Source organism: Narcine bancroftii, chromosome 14 (assembly GCF_036971445.1).
Source record: "Narcine bancroftii isolate sNarBan1 chromosome 14, sNarBan1.hap1, whole genome shotgun sequence".
NCBI lineage: Eukaryota > Metazoa > Chordata > Chondrichthyes > Torpediniformes > Narcinidae > Narcine > Narcine bancroftii.
This window is the reverse complement of record NC_091482.1, coordinates 4,116,118-4,140,364: the sequence shown is the minus strand read 5'-3', so window position 1 is coordinate 4,140,364 and position 24,247 is coordinate 4,116,118. Positions and strand designations below refer to the sequence as shown.

The window sequence follows — 24,247 nt, the reverse complement described above, 5'->3', positions numbered from 1 at the left end:
GTTTCCACTGTAGGCCTGTTCAGATCTTACTGCTGTTAGATCATTTGTTCTAACCTCTGGAACATTGTCCCCAATGGAATCATTCTCTTCTGAGCTGGGGCTAAAGTTCAGTATCCAGCTGGAGGCTAATCATGTAATCGATAATTCACAGGTAATAGATTTCACAATTTATTTCTAAACTGATAATTTGGAGATTGCGACAAAGTACCGCTTTCAAATTGTCCACAACAAAAGCAAAATGAGAAAAAATTGGGGGAAAAAAGCACCATTTATGGAGAGATGTCAACATTGTATGTTTGTGAGACTTTTACTATATGAAAAATCATAAAATGCTGTAAATCTGAAATAAAAGTGGAAAATGCTGGAAACATTTTGTTGGCCAGGCAGCATCTGCAAAAAGGAAAACAATTAATGTTTCTGGTTTAGATTCCTTCTTAGCAGTCTTCAAACATTAATCATTGCTCTTTGAACAAATGCTTCTTGACCTGCTGAATATGTTTTCTTTCAAATTAAAACTGTTTTTGTAAGAAGTTGCAATTATGTGTGCATATTGGCATTATTGGCACTTCAATTAGGCTTCATTTAACATTTATTTGGTACAGATATTACAGGAAAACTGCTTTGTGGCCAAACATTTAGAGTTTTTTTTGGTAATCCCCCATTATTCTGTTCCAGCAAAATTACTAATTTTAATATTTTGCGATGCATGTGAAAAGTTTTGTAAATATAAATTTTGTATCTAATTTGCCATTTTGTCAGCTTTATATTTATTAATATTGCTTCTCTATTCACAGACACTGGCTGTCGTGCTGTATATTTTCCAGCATTATTTAGATTTGCAACCTATTAATTTGCTTTTGCGATAAATGTGCATATGACATCCAATTTATCCCACTTTTGTTGGCCAGAACCACCTATCTACCCCTCTTCCTTTGAGATGGGTAATGAAGGTCTGATTATTTCATGTTGGATTGAAATAATCAGTGACATTTTCTGCTTCTAATATCATTTTTACTGGTGGATAATTCTGTTCTGGTGACTTAGGAGTCAGGTCAGGTGTGATGACTGAGAACTATTTGGTTTTGCTTATATTTAAGAGAATTATTCCAAAATAATTTGAGGTAATGTTCCTCGAAAATAGTCTCTATCACAATTTTCCATTTTGCACGTCCAGAAACACAAACTGATTTTTAAAAAAATGTTGATTTCTTTACTTCTCAAAAATGTTGAGTGAATTTTCTTCACATCTCAAATGTTTGGGTAATGGACTATGAATTCTGCCTGGATGTCTATAACCTGAATTTCCAGAATGATTAGATCAATCATTTGCCTCTGTGCTAGGCATTTAATTAAATAGAGTTTTAAATAAAGTTTTTGTGCTTGGGGTCTATCTGCCTCGTTACAGATGCCGCTAGATTGGCAAAATAGTTAAATGAATAGGAACAAATCATGGATATAGTCTATGCTCACAACTCATTAAATAAGTTCAAAGATTTGCATTATATGGATGCACCACAGGAATGTTTGAGACTTCATTAGTTTTATGTTTTTTAACTCGAGATTATACCATCTGGTGAGGCCCACTAATAGCATTCTTTATTTTGGTTAACTTGAAATAATGAACAGAGCACGTTTTATGCAGAGCAGAGCATATGTGTACTTAGCTCTTATTTAAACCTTATTAATAAATACTGCGTTAGATCAAAGCAAACTTGGGGTGAAAATTGCACTCGTCTGCAAAATGTTAGTGTAGAAAATTGACTGAGAGACCACCAAGGGAATGCATAGAGGAGCAGATAGCATGGTTGGCAATAAAATTCGGATACATGCTCTTAAAATTTTCATATAAAACATTCTGTTTAGTAACATTGCAAAGCTGCATATAAAAAGTAAGGGTATTTTTTTGGAACTATCATTGGACTTGCTGTATCCCATCAGTTAAACTTTTAAATTCTCTGTATGCTTGAATTGATTTTTTTATAAATTAAAGCTACCAGCATTTTGCTTATGTTCCATGAGCAGTTTGAAGGAATGTCTCCCTGAAACTCTATCAACCATTAGACCTTTAAAGTCATGTTTGATTCAGGTTAAGATGAAAAGTAATTTAACATTGAACACCATCAAGGCAGATTCTCAAACGTGTGTACTGGTTCTCCACTACTGTTGAGGATGAGAATGGTGATGCAGTCTGCTCATTTGTCCCGTCAATTGCATAGGAAAAGAATCCTGCTTTGAGAATATACAAAATAAATGAATAATTTCAAGTCACTTTTGTTGAATCAATGATTCATCAATGCAGGTTCCTCAAAATGAAACTGCTGAATCTCTTTTCTGAATCACTGATCTTCAAACATGAGATGAATGAATTAAAGATCAAAATAATGCATTAATTTTGCTCTGAATATGATCCATCTTGGGAATCATCAGAATTGGTTTGAGCTTCTTCATTGCTCCCAAACTAAAATGACATAATTTATTAAAATTCATACATTTAATGCCATCCTCAATCTTGGCATAGTTAAAACATGTCCTCGTGGTATATGTTTCAGTGGCTTTAAAACCGGTTTCCAGGTGCATTTGCGCATTGATAGATTGATGAAATAGTAGGTCATGGGCTCTTCTGCTTGGAAAGTTAGCCGTGCAATGATCATTAGTCTCAGGTAGTTAGGAACAATTCATCAGTGCAGGAAAAAGTAGAAAAGTAAATGATGTTTGAATTCTCGTCAAATCTCTGAGAAGTGTCCTGAAGTGCTTTAACTTGACTTTGCGTTGTGAGTTACATGGTAAACATGATCACTTTCTTATGGTTATGAATATTGAGCTAATTTGTTTTGGTTTGAAAAATGAGGAACTGTGGTTATACATGAACAATGCCATAAAACGTTGAAGTCCTTCATAACAAGTGGATGATAGATGTGATTTAATTTTGAATCTGAAAAACTGATCCTAGAATATAATGGGGGAAAACAGATTCAGTTTTAAATAAACTTTCAAAAACGTCATTAGTAATGTTGTTTTGAGCTGAATAGTTGCTTCTAAAGATTTATGTTCAGTTAAACTTGAATCAGGAATGCTTTATTCTGCTCTAAGGCTAATGTATCAACTTAAAGATCATGTGGCTGCATATTTCTGTCTTTTCTACATATTGCCTCCTGTGTTCTGCATTCATGATGTTTTCTCCTTCATTCTTGACTATATATTTCCCGGCTGAAATTTTAACCTAAAATGGCGTTCAAAGCTTCATTATCTTTTACAGTTAAAGCTTCAAAGCTAAATAAAAATCACACTTCGTTACAGCTCTAGTTTAAATGTCAGCAGTTAGGAAATTACCTGTACATCTGTAAATTATCAGTCAAGATCAGTGCAAGAGTTCCACTTTATGAGTTAAACAGTGGTTATTAGCAACAAAGTTAGCCTCATAATGTCTTAAATTTTCCTCGATTGGATCTGTGGAATATAATACCAAAGGTTATGTTACACTTGTAGTTGAAAAATGCATTGCCTGTTGGCTACCTTAACTGCTTCGCCACTGAGTCCATGGCATTTTCAATGAAATTTCAATATTGGTTAAAACTTTCAGTTGCTTATATATTTTCCCTCAAGCTAGTCATTATTAGGCAAGATATTATCCATCTCGTTTAATAATGCTTAAAGATATACTTTTGTATAAGATGAATTATGACATAGCACTTGATTCATAAAAAGCTTAAAATTCATATATACAGTAAAACCCCTGGTGTATGGAATTCAAACAACCACCAGCCTCAAGCAACTGGCAAAAAAAAAAGGGGGAAAAAATAAAATAAATAGGTTAAAAATACACGTTTATAATTGTAAAAGTAAATGTTCTCTGAAGTAACACATAAACCTTTGGTGAAGATGGGAGTATATATTCAGTCAGCGGAGGGCCTTGGTTGTGTGTTGCTCGTAGCAACTGTTTGAATAAAGTTTTGTGAAACAGCAATGGTGTCGCCCAGGATGAAGAGCTGGTTGATGCCACTTGCTATTGGGATGACTCTCTTAAAGTGTCTCATTATCCTTGCTTAGTAAGAGCCGCCCTGGTTAGAGGCTTTATCTGCAAACTTGGGGGAATTGTAGGGATTCATTATCTATAATGTTAATGTTTGCTTTTTGGTCGACTCTGTGGAGGGGCAGGACCTGCAGATGCAGTGACAGTTAAATTTTGTTTTCAAAGAATAGGACTGAAAATAAAGTAAAATGCTTTAAGGTTTATACTTCCATGCAAGTGAAATTTGTTTTAAATGCAGTATAGTATTTTTCTCTTTCATCTTTGAAATTGAGTGGCAACTTTTTTTTACCCAGAGGATTGTGATTACAGGTATATGGAATGCATTGCTGGAGGAAGTGGTAGTAGTGGGTATAATTACAATGTTTAAAAGCCATTTGGACATGTACTTGGATAGGAATGATGTAGAGAAATATGGGCCAAATGCAGGCAAATAGGACTAGCTCAGAAAGGCAGTTTGTCAGCATGTGTTTTGCTCCATTTCCTGAAGTCCGTGATCATGTCTATTATTGACATTCAGAGGGCATTGGAGAAGCTACAAATGTTTGGATGCATATTTACAAAATTACACATCTTGCTTGGAGTTGATTTAGTGTGCTGAAGAGTATGATGGAGAAAGCAAGATAATAGTCAAATCTTGCTTTCCTAATGTTACTTACTATTGGTTAGGTTACAATACACTAACAGTAGAGGCCATGGTTAATCCTGATTTTTATTTTTAGGCAGTGAATATTGCATAAAAATTAAAATAAATCTTTTGAGCAATTGCCTGTTCTCATGAGAAATTCTTGTCCCAAAACTTTCTCTGTTTCTCATTTTACAGATTCTCTCTGATGTGCTGAGTGTTTCCAGTATTTCTGATTTCTATCACATTCAGTTTTGGCCTCAGTGCCATTGCTTTGTTAGACTAAATATATATTTTTTTTCCAAGGGTCAGAATACTACTTTAACCTTTGGTAACTTGTTAGTACAGCATTAGTTGCCGATGTGCCCAACTTTTGATTCCCAAGTGAAAGTTTTTTGGGAAAACATTTGCAAGTTTTACATTTAAATTGCGCTACTCCCTGATATCCTGAAATTATGGTTTCTTACAACACTCTTGTACCCTTTTAATTTTTTTCCTCTAGGTATGGGTAGGAACAATTGGACTGGGACCAAATGGACGAAAACTCTGTGCCACTTTCCAACATACTGAGACATTTGAGTTCCAGGATGAGATTGGCGGTTTGCTGCTGCAGATTTGTCAAGTTGTCACTCACGGTGTACTCTGTTTTCTGGCTTCCTACAAGGTAACAATAGATCACAAGATAAAAGATGTAATCAGTATTTGACAAACAAGCAAATAGATTTCCAGCATGCTATAGCTTGGTAAATCTTTCTAACAATCCTATCATGTATGTCAATCTTTGACTTATTTATTATACAATCTACGACAAAAAAAATTCCATCATTTTGTACTTGTTAAAATATTCTGAACTATAAATGGACAACTGTCTTGCTATATGATGCTATTTTATCTGATCAGGTTAGTTAATGATCTAGATGATCATTAAATACATTAATGATCTAAATGATGGGGTGGTGAATTGGATTAGTAAATATGCAGACGATACTAAGATGGGTGGAATAGTGGATAATGAAGAAGGTTTTCAAGGATTGCAGAGGGATTTGGGCTGCTTAGAAAAGTGGGCCGAAAAATGGCAGATGGAATTTAATGCTGATAAGTGTGAGGTGCTTCATTTTGGTAAGAAGAATCAGAATAGGACATACGTGGTAAATGGGAGAGCATTGAGGAATACAGAAGAGCAGAAAGATTTAGGAGTAACGGTACATCGTTCCCTGAAGGTAGAAACTCACGTGAATAGGGTGGTGAAGGAGGCTTTTAGTATGCTGGCCTTTATCAATCATTGCATGGAATATAGGAGTTGGGAGGTGATGTTGAGATTGTAGAAGACGTTGGTGCGGCCTCATTTGGAGTTCTGTGTGCAGTTCTGGTCGCCTAATTAGAGGAAGGATATAAACAGAGTGGAGAGAGTGCAGAGAAGGTTGACCAGAATGTGACCTGGGTTTAAGCATCTAGAGTATAGGGAGAGATTGGACAGATTAGGTCTTTATTCTTTTGAGCGTAGAAGGTTGAGAGGGGATTTGATAGAAGTATTTAAGATTATGAAAGGGATAGACAGAGTGGATGTGGATAGACTATTTCCGTTAAGAGGAGGAAAGATTAAAACAAGAGGACATGAATTAAGGGGCAGAGGTTTAGAGGTAACATGAGGAGGAACTTCTTGACTCAGAGAGTGGTAGCCGTGTGGAATGATCTTCCGGGAGAAATAGTGGCGGCGGAGTCGGTTGTATTATTTAAGAAAAGGTTGGATAGGTATATGGATGAGAAGAAGATGGAGGGTTATGGGCATTGTGCAGGGAGGTGGGACTAGAAAGGGGTGTTTGGTTCGGTGCGGACTAGAAGGGCCTAATGGCCTGTTTCCATGCTGTAATTGTTATGTTATGTTTAATTATTATTTTCACAAAATATTGCACTCAAATGCAAGTTGCTTGCAAAATAATTATTGGTACCATTCCAAAGTACGAAGCTGTACAGAATATTTCAATTTCATAATCAATGAAGATAAATGCCATTGTAAAATAAACTACAAAAAATTGCCCTAAAATAAAGCCTTGCTTAGTGAATATGAATTTCTTTGAACATCAAATATTTCTCTGCTTTTATAAATGGGCTCCACAGAAATAATGGGCAGCCATGCTGGAAACATTTCCGTGTACAGCTGCACGGTTTTGTATTCTGGCTTGCTTTTTGAATACAGTAGTCCAAAGTACTAACATGCGTACAAATTAATAAAACTATTTTAAGTGCCTGTGAGCACTGACTACTGGTGTACGTCAGTGCAGTAATCTTGGTGCTGAATGTTAAGCCACCGTTGTCGCAGAAACAGTGCATTGGATGGTAATATTTTCTAATCGTTGGAAGAAATGTTTTATATATTTACCCTTTGAAATGAAGCAGTGATTTCATGAGGCATAGCTCCATTTTCTCTCTCATGCCAGATGTGTAAGATAAATAGCACATTTAATTTTACTCTAAGTAAGGAAAGATAGAAACAAGCTGAGACTGATGGTATAGTAAATTGGATACAAGGTTTTAGGAAGTATCCCTTTGAATTTAGGTCTAGGTGGATGTGATTATAAATATAGTCATGCAGTACTGAAATGGGCCCTTTGGGCCACCGTGTCTGTTCTGATTATCAAATATCTATACTAATTCCATTTGCCGACATCAGGTCTATAACCTACTATTCCTTAGCGATTCAAGTGCAAGTATGTTCTCAATGCTGCTGCAACAAACTCAATTTTTAACTGAGTTTAAAAAAAAATGCTGAAAGAATTCAAAAGGTCAAGTACATCTACGGAGGCAAAAGGTGTAAGTCGACACTTTTGGTTGAAAGCCTGCATCAGGACTGAAACATTGACTTTCACTTTTTTCCTCCATGGATGCTGCTCGACACACAGACTCTTTATAGCATTCACTTTTTTTTTGATGCTCCCAGCATCTGCAGTCTCTTGTCTTCGTCGTAATTGAGTTTATGGTATCTTGATATTAATTTCACCAGGCCACTAAAAAGTTGTCCATAGCTTCGTTAAATTAGCACTAAGTTTGTCTCTTCGCGCCACAGAAATCAGTGCAATAGGGGTGACATCCTTAATGCAGCTTTAATCTTGTCTGGTTACTTTTGAGGCTGACGTGGGAGTGAATCAGGAGAGAAGAAATACTGTAAAGTTTTCAATTTTTTAAGAACATGGTTCATAAATGAATAAAGAAAAATAGATCTTTTTGTAAAATCTGAAATTATGAGCCATTGCCAAAGGTAAAACTAATAAAATTTTCTCTGTGATTGTGAATTCCTGTGAATATTAAGTCCTATCAAATTGGGTAAAGTTGAGTGGATCTTAAACTTTGAAATACATTTGATTTTTTTACAATTTACTTTTAAAACTGGATTCTTATTAAACTAAATATATTTTGGATTAATTTTCTCTTTCTGTATATATGAAGTGAATCTAAAATTAATGTTTAGTGAACAGGGTTTTGTAACTGCAACTCGGGGACTGAGGGTGGTCTTTTTACATGGGTGGCCGTGTTTTCATGATCAATTTACTATCGGGACCAGCAGTAATTTTCACTTTAAACGGGTGGTCTCTCTCTCTCTCTCTGATTGTGTACTGCAGGTTTAATTGTACACTGTGCAGAATGCATCTTTGTAAAAATGTGATGTATTGAATGTTGTGAGGTATATAATCGTGACGGAGATTTATCGTTATCAGAGGTTATTGGCAAAACTGTTATGCACTCTTTAACCTTTCATAAAATGGAGCTTATTGTCATACACGTGCAACAGAGATGTGCACTGCCAATTTTTCTTGCTGCAGTCAAACGGGTTCTTTGTAAAAACATCATTAGTATACACTAAATTATCAAGCAAAAAGAGATTGTATAAAAAAAAATTCACAGTTGTAGTTATGCTAGAAAATGGTGTTTAATTGGTGCAGACAGGCCTTTTTGTGGTGCCAGAATAGTTTTTAATGGGGTACGAAGAGGAGGTTCAAGTGGCTGGTTATTTTATATTTGTGCGTGAAGGCAGAGGATAGAGTTGAGATCCTATTCAGCCATAACTCACTGAAGTGTGGAACAAGCTCAGTGCTGAAAGGGGAACTGTGTATCTTGCTTTCTCACTTAGATTTTTTCATCATTAGAATGATCCAGTGTTTTGCTGTTTTAATTCCACAAAACCTTTTCCTGAAAGCAAAGTAATATTGTTAAATATTTAGGCATTAATTTTCTGTGAAAATATTAAAGAGCTTTAATCTTGCTTTCTTCCAGCAGTTTTATTGCCTTTTCGAAATCGTTTATCTTTGAAATGAAAAGAAAGCAAAGGGAAAAAGATCCACCTGTTGTCATTTGGAGAAGTTAAAGATAGCATTAGATCAAGGAACCATGGTACTGGGATAAAAGCTTAACAATCATGGAACAGCAGAATGCGTAAAGGGTGAATTCCCTATTTATGCTATTATGTCCCTAGGGCATATTGGGTTTAAGTGTGGACCCTCCAACAGATTTAGCTGAATATCCCTCATAAGTGAGATGATTTTTTGTATTGTCTGATGATGAACAGAATATAATCCTGGACAACAGAAACCTTCAACATCACACTTTAAGAAGTAATTTCTGGATCCTTATCTGGAGACTTCATTGATAAAGGGGCCCGACGACTAAATACTCACTGACCATTTCTCTCCATGGGCGGAGAGTTCCTCCAGCTTCTCGTTGTTTGGTGTTCTTGTGTGTCATATAGAAACTGATGGTAGAGCAGTATTGCTTGGAAGCCTCAGGACATTGGACAAAGAAATTCAGGGATGAAGGTAACCACACAAGATTAAATTGGAGCAATAAACATTTAAACTAATTAGCGTTTGAGACTTTTAGCAGTATATTAAATCTGGCTGTAGATCAAGATATTAATTTCTTAGCATATTCAACAGCATAGTTTTGTATTTGAAAAAAAGTTGGAACTTTGGAATTTAGAGCAAGAACTGAATATGGTAATACTTGACAGTGTTTTCTGTAGAAATTAATGGGGAGATATTTTGGCCTAAAAATTTGCTGGGCCTACATTTAAGTTTTTAAATTTAAGTCAATTGACCATTGCTCCATTTAAAAAAAAATCATTCTGTGCGGGCCAGATTTTGTTAAAACTGCTGATCGGTGCACCAAACCAGTTGCCCTATAAACCTTTTAAGATCCAATAAGAATTATCTTGAGAATTCAGCATCCTAAATAGTCTTAAGTGTGTGGTGTAGTTTCTGTCAATATCCATCAGATGGCTGCAAAGGCCAAGAGTTGTAAGATGGCTGTAAATTAATACTTTGATAATTACGTTTATGGCTTTTATTTTTGCCACACATGTTTTCAAGAATAAGTATCAGATTCTTCATCATGCCATTTTGAGCATTTGGGAAATCTGGAAGAACTAAAAGGAGTGAAGTCATAACTTTTGGCAATTACTGAGTTTTATTTCTCCCCCCCCCCCCCAGCAATTGATTTATTTATATGTTGTGTACCCTTTGGAAACACAACATTTTTGTTGCTTTTTCAAATTTTTCAACTGGTTTGTTGAATGGCAAACCATTGGGGAAAAATAATTTGTGATTATTCCCAATAATTAAAATTCAATAAACGAATAATTGAAAATATTCTGTTCAATAATTCTTTAAGTGGCTTACACCGGGTATGTCCTTCTTTCATAATCCTGTGGCCAGGCTTACCTTTTGCAGCTCCGTTTCTCATTGACTTGGACACATTCCTTCAAGGTGGAGGGGTCTGTGAGTGGTTACTCGCCATCAAGCAGTGAATTGATATTCTTTTCTTGGATCTGTTTTTGATTTTATTTTTGCCATCATCTTTGGATGCATGGGCATTCTAAGCGATGATATTTGTACAAGAAAAAACTGCTAATTCTGCATAGAATAGTCAGCATTTCTATGATCAACCTTGACCACTCATATTTTGCAACACAAATCTTGAATATCGTTCACTGAATCACTGTAATATTTTATGAAAGACTAAAACACAGCAAAGAATCACATTATTTTTGCATGTTGTTTTAAAAATGGTTCCAGAACCAGTTGACAATTTTTTTTTTTGCCCTTCTTGTAATTTCACCTGATTGATATAATGGAATAAAAAATAGTTCTGATCTGGATTGACAAATTGTTACAAGTCAGGCTAAAGGTGAATGTTCAACATTCACCTTTAACCTCTTCACAATATTTAGATTAAACAGTCCTATCTAGCCCATGGCATTTCTGTACACTAAAATGTAAGTAGCAGTTTGCTGCTAATGTATCAAACTTTCACCTGATGAAACATTTTGTAGTTATTTTACATTCCCTGCTTTATAAACAATTTTTTACTTTGGCTTAAAATTTTAAGACTATATTAACAAAACAATTTTTTAGTAAATAGCCTAGTATCTGGCTTCATCCAGGCCCAACAAGTCAGTTTTGTATTGGTTTTGGGCCAAATGGCTTTGGGCCCTTAGCTTGGATTGGTACTCACTGCTCCTGCTCCCTTATTTTGTATATCAGTTCATACTTGAGCGATGGACTATGATTTGAAAGTATACGCATTAAGGCCAGAGACCCAACGATGCTGGGTCAAAGGGGAAGGGTGCTGTATTGAAAGCTGGGATTGGACTCTTGGCGAGAATTGGATCAGGTTGTTTATCAGAAAATATCACATGTCCTCAGGCTTAGCTTTGGGTTAAATTAGGTTTTGATTTTGTACCTGAGCAGACTACTAACATTATTGTCTGTGGCAATGTCGATTAAACAAATTCAGTGGGATTAAAATTAATTTGTATTGGTTGGGTAATGGATTGGAATATAGATTTATTATTGTGGTGTTACTTTTTGCCACATATAATTAAGAGTGATTAAATTTATTTTCAATGAAAGTGAGATTAAGGTGATTCATAACAGTCATGGTGGACTTGAAAGTGTTTTTTACATAATGAAAGTTGAAGTTTGTGGAAGCTGAAATGCTGTTAATGTAATCAAGGCACAGTAGAGGATACGACAGTCTGACCTGTTCTCCCTAGCACCAGTTGATCTTATTTTCAACACTACACTGCTATCTTTTACGTTCCTCCAGGAGGTTATTGCACTTGACAATTTGAGTAATGAACAAGTGAGGATGGATATTTGAGTACGAACTGATTCTTATCAAAATTGAACTTTTACTTCGAACCCTTATAAAGTGTAGCTATATGAAGGGTATTCTTATCATTACATTATATAATTTCTGACCATTTTTAAAAAATTGGCACTGGAGGTTTCCAAGGTCATTATAGATACTTGGAGATTATAGATAGATACTTAGAGATTGCTCAAAGCAAAAAAAAAAAATCTATTTGTGGAGAATAAATCTTTTAAATTTCCTAAGATGCAACATTCATCATGGGTTAAAAATGTAACTTGTATATAGAATCATATACAAAGAAATTTAAATTGTTTGACAGTTCTTTGAAACTGACTATTTCTTAGTGTGTCTTAGCTCCTCCCACCTTATTCCCATCTCTCAGCACCAACATCATTTAAGTAGCACTGAAGACCACTGTTGTGTTAACAGGGTTGCCGCTATTTTGTATTGTCAATCGACTCATCTCCTAAATGATTATTTGATCTGTTGCCACCCATTTCTTTCTTGAGAAAAATTAGGTTTGTATATTTAGCAAAATATAGATACATAGTGCCCTCCATAATGTTTGGGGACAAAGACACTTTTTTCATTTATTTGTACATGTAATTGAAGTGTACATTCCACTAGTTAGCCACAGAACGGATTGGCAGAAGTATTTAAAAGAGCCTGAAGAATTCCAGAAAAGGGTCTTGAAGACAGAAGAAACCAAGATTAACCTGTATTAGAGTGATGGAAAGAGCAAAATGTAGAAGTGTAAAGGAACTGCCCAAGATTCAAAACATACCACTTTTGCCATGGTTTGCATTCTGCAATGTAGCCTCTGTATTTCTGTTTGAGGTCTTCTGCGGACTCCTCCTGAAAGGGGGTCTCTGATCTGTCGGACATATGTTTGGGGATTTTTCTTCACTCTTCAGCAGTAGAAGTCTTCCTTGGAATACTAATCCCTTTGTGATTATTGAGCTCACCAGTGCACTCTTTCATAATGATGTTCCGAACTGTTGATTTTGGTAATCCTGAGGTTTGAGCTATATCTCTTACATTTCTTGTTTTTCAGCCTCATAATGGCTTCTTTCACTTTTATTAGCGCAACTCAAGTTGAAAAATGACAGCTACAGATTCCAAAAGACGGCAGTTAGTTTAACACTGTAACAGTGCCAGCGGTCGGGACCAGGATTCGAATGCTGTGCTGTCTGTAAGGAGTATGTATGTTCTCCCCGTACCTGTGTGGGTTTTCCCTGGGAGCTCTAGTTTCCTCAACCAAAAAAAAATGTGTGGGGGAGGGGGGCTGTGGTAGGTCAATTAGGTATAATTGGGCAGCACAGGCTTGTGGGCTAAAAGGACGTTACTGTGCTGTGTCTAAATTTAAACAAGAAAATTATAAGCTTCGAAGCAAGACTAACTCTCTTATACCTGCACCAATGAAGCAATTAAACATACCTGAGTATTCTCAAATATCTGCGATTCCAAATGTACGAAACATTATGGTGCCCTGAAATGAGGTGACTGTGTATTTAAAAAGTGCAGTAATTTCTACATGGTCAAACCAAAATGTATACAAATAACCTTGAATAAAATCTGGAATGTGCATTTTAATTACCTGTGAATTATTTGATTGCCTATTTAAAACTAGGACACAGGCAAATACAGGAAAAAAAAAAGTGTCTTTGCCTCAAACGTTATGGATGGCACTGTATGTGAATAGGTTTCGGTCTTGATTTTCATCATTGTTCTGCATTTTATTTATCTGGACACAATATCCTAAACCCAGCTGAGAATTGTATACTTCTTTAATGAGCTACAATCATTTGTTCACTGCTCGTGATCTTTTCAATTAATTCATTCCTTCAATATTTCAATTTAAATTGAAATGTATAACCAATTTTCAACTTTGCCATATACTGTACTTGGTACCGGTTATTATCAAGAATAAGTATAAAGCATGCTAGAGTTGAAGAAAAATTGAACAATGATTTATTGTGAGAGATAGTGGATTCCTCAAAGACCTTGATGAGGTACTATATTTACGCTGTAGGTACGACCGACTGCTTAGCTAACAAAAGACAGTGTCGTGTGTACGTTATGCCTGGTATGACACAGGTCATGGGCCACTTTATTGTGTAAGTTGTGTTTAATATTTACAAAAGGATAGTTTAAAATTCCTTTAAACATTTTGAATATGATCGTTTCAGTGGTTGGGTTCTATTGATAATTAACATAGCATTTGTAGTATTGAATTGAGGGTATGACTCTGCAAATTACATACTTACAAATTCATCTTATTAAATGAGCAAGAGAAGAGGCTTTCACAAATTGACAGCCTTGAACGTTTAAATTTTGAAATATGTATACTACCAAACATCACCTTTCTGTAAATAAGTGGCTTTGTGGAGTTTATAACGTGTTTGAATTGACTTTTTCCCCATAAAAGTATTTATTATTTGCCATGACATTTGCTTCAGTTTTAAGAACACATGAGGTGTGCCCTACTGGGAGAAGAACAATTGCTAACTGAGTTGCCTTGAATTATTTGTCTTTGACGGTAGTGGTGCAAGCTCGTGTTTATTTTGCAGAATGAGTGATTGTGGGCGACCTCAGCAAGCTGCTGCAGTCTGTAATAATTATGAGGTAAAATGATTCTGAACTAGTGACAAACGATCACTGATACATGCATCTTTGAGGCCAAATGTGAAAATGATTTTCCCCACAAGATTTAATTGAATTGCTTATTATTACGTGTGCCAAAACGCAGTAAAAAGCTATGTTTTGGATGCTATCCAGGCAACTCAACTAATACTCCATGTCAGCCATTCTCAATGGGGCCCAATGCCCTCCCCTGCTGCCCCCCCCCACAGGGCCACAGCACATTTAAGTTAAAACCTTGCTTTATTTTCACATCATGTAAAATTTTTTTTAATGTAGTTGGTAGGAAGAAGTACAGAAGAAACCAAAATGACTGTTTCACAGAAAACAGGCCCATAAATTTTGAGCAGAGCATAGGGGGAAGAGAAGGTTGAGAATGACTGCTCTAGGCTTCTGAGGAAGTAGTTGTTAATGTGCTTTCTTGGCCATTGCATCGGTGTAGTTGGACCAGGACTGGTTGTTGGCTCTCCACTTCAGAACCATTGATAGACAGGGCAGTGTGCTGTATCCTATTTCCTTAAGTTGATGAACAGCTTCTTCATTTTACTGATGTTGAAGGAGAAGTTGTTGTTCTGACACCAAATTCTGTATCTCCTTGTATTCTGCATCCACATTGTTTGAGATGCACCCTACTGTGTAAATTAAGTGTATTTCTTCCACAAAACATTTAAGCTTTTCCTGTTTCACGTTTCTAATGATATTGTTCTTGCAGGTTACCAATTTACAAAAACATTATCTAGAAATATTTATTGAGCACTTTATATGAATTATTTATTTACATTTAAGATTTCTGTCCGCATTAGAGCTGAGTGGGCTTGGTAACATACTCAAGTAACTTGTAAGAATCAATGAGGAGGCTGAAGCAGTTACAGTGACAAATAAGGTGGCTTCTAAACTACCATCAACAATTTGTTAATTGTAGTCTCTGCAAAAGAGTAGTTACCTTTATATTTGCTTTTATATTTTTGGGGACTTCAACAGCAATGCAATGATGAAAAGCCAAAATGATACATCTTACTTTGTAAGCTGTTGTTCTTTTAATTCTCTTGGACCATTTCTCAATTGAAATGTCGAAGTATCTTTCTAAAAGATCTGCGAGAAGTACTGTTTGAATACACACTTACACCAGAGAAATGCCACCCTTCTGAGTGGTTGCCCCATCTGAATTGCTCAAATTTATTGAGATGCAAAATTATTGTGGTTTAAATGTATTCATTAATGCATTGATCAGCATTTTATAGATTACCTGAATTTGATTATTTTTTAAAAACCATTCAGTGAATGTTTACTTGATTGTAGGGAAAGCTAGGTTTTAATAAAGAGCATTATCATTGTTTATACTTCTGTCTCTTCTGCTATCCAGAAATTTTAAAGTGAAAGAGTAGACAGACTACTTTTTAAATATTTGTACAAATGAGCTTTTCTGAAAAAGAGATTTGCATTTTCTATAATATAAAGGTCAAACCAATAGATTAACAAATGCCCCAAAAATTTCTCTCATATTTTCCACTATAATTGACAAGCTACTGACAAACTCACGGGAATACATATAATTTCTGAGGGTATATTTTTATTTGTGATTTGAGATGTGGAAGAAGGCCATGAGGAACAATTTCTTGCACTTCTCTGTTGGGCTCAGTGCAGAATAAAGAAGAATTTATTCCTCTGAATTCCAATCAAGCCAAAAACCCTGAGCATATACTGTTGTTTTTGTTGCAGAAGGTTGTATTTTCCTTATTATTTGCAATTTTAATGAGACGTCCCTTTACTGAGAATTGTGTAACAAATCTGATAGATTAAATGATCTCAATATGTAATGTAAATTTGACAAATGACCGTGTAATGAAGTGCAATTTTTTTGGGTTCAGGGTTTAAATAAAAGGCAATTATGACAAAGCAGTTTGTTTTTAGAAAATCTGATGAGCTAATTGGTTCAGAGGAAGATCTTGCAGGAGTTGGACTTGAATATAGAGATAAGTATGTGTGTCCTATTTATATACTGCAGAGTCAACACACAATTCTAGGTTGTGCCTTTCAGGACAAACAATTGTTGGGTCCAAATTTTGAAACTCCCTATTCAGAGGCATTACAGGGGATCCTAACTTCAAAAGGAACGTAGCAATCAAGAGGCTGGTTCAACTTGGCCGCCTTAAAGATCATTGGGGATGGGCAATAAATTTATCAACTGTGCTCACATCTTGAAAAAACAATCAGTGGAGATGAGATGGAAATGGGGGTACAGACGGCACTTTCAGATGAATGTAAAGGATCCCTTGGCACAATTTTACAGTATGCTCAGGGAATTCATCCTTGCATTTAGGAAACAATCAACACCTCTAATACATTATCTGGTCATTACCATATTATTCTGCACACTGTTAGCTGGTGTGTTTTCTACGTTACAATAATTCTATTTTTACATGGCACACTACGTTAGGACATTCTGAAACTGAAAGATACTGGAAGAGGTGTGAATCTTTCTCATTTGATTCACTACATGGTGTCAGGAAAAACACCTTAACTCTAAACATGATTGTCCATAACTCATGGGTATTGAGAGACCCCAAATGACCATTATTGATTGGATTTGTAATCAGGGAATGGCATTGTTTTATTTTTTTTTAGATGGTCAGATCATTTTTCAATTTAAGTATCTTTACAGAATTAAAATTTAGACATTGAAACTTTTGTGTACTTTGGCATAAAACTAAAAATTATTCATTGCAGGTGTGCAGTTCTGTATACTTCCAAATTGTGTTAGTTCTTGAGGGTTTCTGAAAACTTTGCCATAAAATATTATCAGTGTATTGTGGGATAAAATGGTGTAAGGTCCTTTATTATAAACTGCCTTCATCATCTGCAGCATTGGATAGGGAGTGTCAGAAACTAGAAGGTTCACTCAGAAATTCAAGATGCTTTTACACAAGATCAAGATAAGGACCATTAGGGTCTGTGTCGCCGCCCTGTCTGCATTAAGATAAAAACTGGCCTGGCGCCTAGCACTAGGATGATCCATTCAATATGTGTCATATCAAAGTGGAAGCCTTCAGCAGACATGGAAAAAATGCTAGCCTGCATAAATTTTAACAGGGCCTAGCTGCACTCATAATTTTTTTTCTTCTTTGGCTTTGTTCGGCAACAAAGCTTACAACCTAATAATCTGTTCATATGTATAGCCTTGATTTATGAGATAATGAGCTAAAAGAATTCTCTTTATACTGGGGTTTTAACTCATAACACTTAATATTTATTATTAATGTTGTGCCCAAAAATGCTTACAGGTTTAAGTTTCACATCTGTATGTTATTCCAGAATCCTTGTTTATAGATTAAAAGATGATTAGGGCTCTTGGGACACTGAACTTTACATTTCATGCCAGGAAGTCCATTACTGTTTGCAATAGTTCTTTAACAATGCAGCAGTAAAAATGTAATCAGTTTTGTTTGCATACTTGTTTGTAGTTTTTTTTTCTTTATATGTGGTTTTAGCCTGAAAGTGTTCCAGTAATGCATCTAGTTTAGACTTTAAAGTCTGGCACCTGCATACTCTTGTGCAAACCAAACTTTAAGTGATGTGTGATATTATCACTGATGTCACTTTATTTTCATGACTGCAAAGAGATAGGGTAGTAAATGTATGATGATTGTTGAAAAAGCACAAAAATATCAAAGACAGAATTTTAATAGTTGATAATTGCAGAGGCCAGTTATTGGCCAGAGCTACCAAACTTTGAAGAATCTGAAATTCCAATCATTCTGATACTTTCCAATGAGGTAGTATTAACTCCTTTCAATAGGCTTCAGTCGCTAAGACACACACGAGTGCAAATCAGTTTATATGTAGAATTATTCTTTAGATTTAAATACGAACTTTTTCAGTACTTCCTCCTTTACCCAAATTTCTAAGGTCCATAGAACCATGTGCTCCTTCAGACACTGCTCCCTTCTAAATTAGAATATTGTTGATCTGCACCTCAATTCACTCAAGTCCAACTGATGATATCCATACTTGATGGGTATTGACCCCATTTTGAAACTTGTTTCTCTTTCCCATCCTTCACCCTCACCACCTGCTTGTCCTCATTCCTTGACCTTATTCCTCTTCTACACTTTCACCCCACCCATCCCTTTCCTTCCTCCTATCAGAATGTGTCTTTCTCAGCACTCTTCCTTCAATCACCATTTAATTTTCTTCCCTCTCCTACCCATGTTCGCTGTCACTGGCCAGCCAGTTCCTCCCCCCTCCACCCTTTCATTCAGCCATCTACCTGGTTTAAGATGTAGGATTTTCAGCCAGAAACATCGACTGAATATGGCTTTCCACGAATGGTGTGCTTCATCAAGCGATCCATATTTTTTTTAAGGCAGACTACCTTTTGCTTTCCAATTTTGATTTAAAATTACAGCCTTTATTTAATGGATATGTTTGTTCTAAAGTTGCTATGTTACAATGGACAGGTATGGTTATAGAATGACAAAAAGTTTATAGACGCAGTCTTGATTATAAATAGCTCAGGAAGGTATAGTAGGAAATGTTATGAACTGTCTGCAAATGCAAAGATGTACTACTTTCTCAGGTTTCCTTTCAGATGAAAAGAGCCCAGCAATTTTGATTTTGTTACTTCATTGTCTCATACAAAATAAAATGGATCCTGTCTCTTACCTATCATCAAGGTAATTTTATTCTAGATACTTTATGGTCTCCTAAAAATAAAAGGAACTTCAAACCAAAATAGACCCAGATTTCTTGTAAGAGTTTGGACAGAAATCAAAGCAGAGTGTAGACTTGAATAACAAAGCAACTAGATGAACTGAAAAAAGAAAATCTTTAGTCCCTATTAGATCCCCAGAATATATACTATAGCATGCATCTTCGTAAAATATGTGTCTCCAGCATGTCTTATTATATATGTTGGTTGGCATAAATGGGAAGTGATTTTGGATGCTTTGTAATCTTCAGACATATTGATGTGATGTGACAAATCCAGAATCATTCCATTTCTGGGTGCTCTGAATTTTGTGGAAACTGTGATTTGAAGTCTGAATATCAGAAACATACGGAGAGGTAGAAATCGTTGGTACCCAGTCAACCATAGGTTTTGTGCCAGGTTGAGGTATTGAACTTCAAACACCCTTCTCCTCAGATTACAAAAGGCTGTGCAGTGCCCTGAAGACGGTTGTGAATTTCATCGTTGATGCATATGCTTCCACTTAAAGGTGGCCCCTGAGAGACGTGAATTGGCTCACATTTTTCAGGGTGTCACCACTGGATGTTTGTTTTTAGAGATTGGAGTTATCCAGGGACAGGATAAGTACGCCAACATCGGCATCCTCTCCCAGGACAACATCCCCAGCACTTGAAGTCCTAATTACACACAACTGATTTGTTTGGACAGGTCAAGACATATCATGTGCATGAGGGATACCAGAAGTCTGATATAGAGTTGTGTTGGAGTGATACAGCACTTGGGTATTTTAGCCCACCACGTCTATGCCAGCCATGTTATCTCCCTGTCCTAGTAGTCATAGCTTGAATGGCTTAGTTTTTAAGTATTCATTCAAAAAACTTCTCAATACTTTTGAGAACCCCCGTCAGACAGTGCTTTCCTGGTTTCAACCACTTGGATGAGAAAAATTCTTCCTCAAATCTCCTTATCTGAAACTTTCGGTTATATACATCTCTGATAACCAGAGCTTTGCTATTCTATGCCTTGAATGGGAAGAAACTACTAGTTGGACAGTGGAAATGATTCAAAGATGTGCTCAGAATCTCTTTTTTTTAAAATTACAATAACTGCACTGAGTTGCAAAATCTGAAGGGCCTGTCTTGAATTCAGTTGCCTCAGAAGCCATGGAATCATTGGGAAATCAAGTCATCCTTGTTTCCGAGGGATCACCAAAGAAGAAATAATTTGAAGAGTCAAGGCTTCAATATTAACTTTCAAACCAAAACCATTTTGGTGAATGTAATTATTGAGGTAAAAGCTATTTCCTTTCTTGAAAAGCTGTTGGCTAAAACCCATCAGTTCTTCTTTTCTCACCATCATCTCTTCTGATAGCATAGGTTTCTCAAGGAAAAAAAACCAGCTGTTAAATAGCATTAATGTTCAGATTTACATATAAATAATGATACTGTCGTTTCCAATATGAACATAATTAATTCAATTGCTTTTTAGTTTTGAAATGTCTGTGGATATAAAGTTTTATCATCTGCAAGTGAAATTTGGCAACTTTCTGAAAGGTAGTCTTGTTGAGCACTCAACAAGATTTACACAGTAACTACTGTATAATTGTAAATTACTAACGGTTCGTAAATTTGGGCAGACAGCTGTTTGGTCTGAAGGAAATTTTATTAGAAGCAAATAACCAGTAAAATTCATCTTCAAATTTCTTGGAACAACAGTAATCTGGCTGTGAAAGTGATGAATAAATTAGGATATTTGAAAGTGAATCAGAAGTTCAGAATCGTATGGAAGTTTCAGGAACAGAGATTGAACTGACCACCTTAATGAGCGGAATTATTCTTTTAAAAATGCAAATAGCCTCCCTGAAGTATTTTTAAAAATGGATTGGTTTTTAATTAGTAGTAACTTTTGAAACATCTGGAAGTTGAGCAAGTGCAGCCTCCCATCAAATCTGATCCTGTTTGATTTCCTCCCTGCTGAAATTTGTTTTATGTAAAAGATAATTGAATGAAAATATTCATATCTCTATAATATTCATTTATTCTTTCACACCATGAGCAGTGCAGTCTAAAATATTCTTTCAGTATTTTTTTTTCTTGGCTTGCCTTCGCGGATGAAGATTTATGGAGGGGGTAAATGTCCACGTCAGCTGCAGGCTCGTTTGTGGCTGACAAGTCCGATGCGGGACAGGCAGACACGGTTGCAGGGGAAAATTGGTGGGTTGGGGTTGGGAGTTGGGTTTTTCCTCTTTTGTCAGTGAGATGGGCTCTGCGGTCTTCTTCCGCTGCCCGGCAAACTGTGAGGCGCCAAGATGCATGGTTTGAGTCATATTAACTATATAAAACTGCACTCGTATCACTTGCATGTATTCAGTTCTAGGAATTTATTTTTTTAAATTTATTAAAATGTAGGTATGTACTAAGAGTTAATTAGATTCTGTTTTCGTCAAATATCTGTTCTATTTTGGATATGCTGATCATTACAGTCTTGTGTCTCCCCAGTCCGTCTGAGATCTTTTCTGTACCTTTGCTTTAAAAATGGACACTAAGTATGTCAAGTTAGTACAGCTTGATCTCAATAATTATGTTCTAATAAATAATCTAAATTATTAGTATCAGGGCACATGTGAAAACTACTCTGAAGGGTTAAAACACAAAGTCCTTTCCATACCCCATTCAAATATGGAATGGAAGGATATCACAGTTAAAATTAAAACTGACAGATAGAAGAAATTGACTATAGCCAGGCAGAGTTTTCATCACATAATTTCCAGGCTGCTACTGTAGTCTGGGATGTATTCTTGGTATCTTCAATTTAAGCTTAGACTTGCGAGGGTCATTGATGAACTTGTCCTCTTTGCAAAATGCAAAGAGGACAGACAAACCCAAAAGGTATTTTGAAGTTTCAATATTCTGCTTTTACAAGATGTTATTAATTTGACAACTGTTTAGGACTGGAACTTAGAGTGCACATTGTATAATTTATTTTTCTTAAAGTTTTATGGCCTGTAGTTCAGAGAAAATGTTAGAGTACACTACATTTCTATGGGGATGCAGGTATTCATCTAAAGGTTGAACGCTATCAACTGGAGTACCAAACCCATACAATTCGGAGATTTTTTTTGTTTCGATTATTGTTTAGTATTTTGATATTACTGATTAGCTCTGTGTTTGAGACTTCTTTAAGGAGAAGGGCTAGAATCTGTGCGTAAAATTAAAGAGCTGATATTGTCTACAACATTGAACTTTGATTAAAAATTCTTTCTCTTTTGTTAACTTCTTTATATTGAAAATGAGAGTCTCACCTAGTGAGCAAATTGAAATACCCCATGAAACATAGATGCAGGGCAATAGTTAGTCTACAGTTTCTGAATTAAGTACTATCACTTCTGATCGTGGTCACTGGAAAATTGCTGACAAAAAGGCTGAAAGGGAACTTAATTTTACAAATTTATAATTTATAGTATTCCACTAAGAGCAGACCTTAAAGGGAGTTAGAAACAGGTCAGGGCCCATTATTTCCACATCATAAATTCTTCATCTTGTCTGAGCTGTCAGATGAAAACAAAAACATTTGTCAAAAATATATAGGAAAAATGCATGGTTTATACTTGTACTTTTTTTGCATAAACTATTCAAGGGAATAGTTAAGATGCAACTGCTAAATATTTAATTATTTTTGAAATGTCTTAATGCTCCATAAATTCATTATTCATCAAAACTGTAAAAATTAAAATATTAACTGGTAAACCTAGAACTGAAAACCTCAAACTTTGCCAAAGGTATTTCGGATGGAGAATGTCTGAATTAGTGAATATTTATTGACTTCAATTGTAAAACAAACAATTTAGTTTAGTAATTTGTATATTCATGTGGAAGTAGAAGTGTAGATAAGTTTGTCACTTCTAGGATGGCAGTCCATCATATTGAAACCAAACTTTTATAAACCTAGCTAAAAGTTGCATGATCTAAAATTATTGTTCAAGTTAACACAACTTCCTTTACCCACAAAATCTGGCCTGTCTAAATTCAATGAACGAGTTATATATATATATATATATATAGATATATATATATAGATATATATATATCTATATATATAGATATATATAGATAGATATATATAGATAGATATACATAGATAGATATATATAGATAGATATATATAGATAGATATATATAGATAGATAGATAGATAGATAGATAGATAGATAGATAGATAGATAGATAGATAGATAGATAGATAGATATTTATATTTATATATATATATAAAATTCCTCATCTTAGTCTGCGCCTTCTTTTGCGACTGACCCTTGGTTTAAAACAGCTTAGTCTAAGTTCAGATTTATTGTCAGAGTACTACATACATGACATCACGTACAACTCTGAGATTCCCTTTCCTGTGGGCCAGACAGAATTTCAAGTTATTGGTAGTGTGAAGAAAAATGTACTCAAGATAAAATGTATATACAAAAGAGAGAAATGTAAAACAAGAAAGTGCAAACTGTACCATACAGAAATAATGAGTCCCTGATTGAGTTTGTTGTTGAGGAGTCTGATGGTGGAGGGGTAGCAGCTGTTCCTGATCCTGGTGGTATAAGTCCTGTCTCACTATACCTCTTTCCTGATGACAGCAGTGAGAGCAGAGCATGATAAAAATCTGATGGGCATCTTAGTTTACTCATCTCTGATGGAGTTTCTTCAGTAGCTCAAAAATGAGGGCTGATAGTGTTGGTAACAAAAAATACATACTTGTTAGCAAAGCTTTTTTTTTTTGCCATTTCAGATGAAATGTTCAGATGCGGTCATACACACAGAGTGACTTGTATTGATGCAAATGGTTTACACCAAAACTACCAGTAATTAAAGTTAGCATTTCCTTAATACTCCACAATCTTCATTTAATATAATGACCCAAGTGTTGCATTTAAGATGATATGTAATTACAATTAAATATATATTTAAAGATCTCTCTATCTTCGATAGTTTCTGCACCATACAGACCAAGTAGATCTAAAATTTGACTGTTGAAGTTGGTGTGGTAACAGTGATGGGAGCCATGCAGATAGCTTGAGTTTAGGATGGAGTGAAAGCATCTGATAAATTCTAAATCATGATTGTCTTG

General features: G+C 35.5%; 1 protein-coding gene across 5 annotated transcripts in view; it reads left to right on the top strand.

Moving 5' to 3' along the window:
• brip1 (BRCA1 interacting helicase 1) overlaps positions 1 to 24,247 on the top strand; it is a 342,881-nt gene that overhangs the window by 66,504 nt on the left and 252,130 nt on the right. For all 5 annotated transcript variants that reach the window (XM_069911456.1, XM_069911452.1, XM_069911453.1 and 2 more), the window contains exons 14-15: positions 14 to 151; positions 5,155 to 5,316. In XM_069911456.1, coding sequence (XP_069767557.1) covers positions 14 to 151; positions 5,155 to 5,316 — 300 coding nt within the window. The remainder of the gene's footprint in view (positions 1 to 13; positions 152 to 5,154; positions 5,317 to 24,247) is intronic.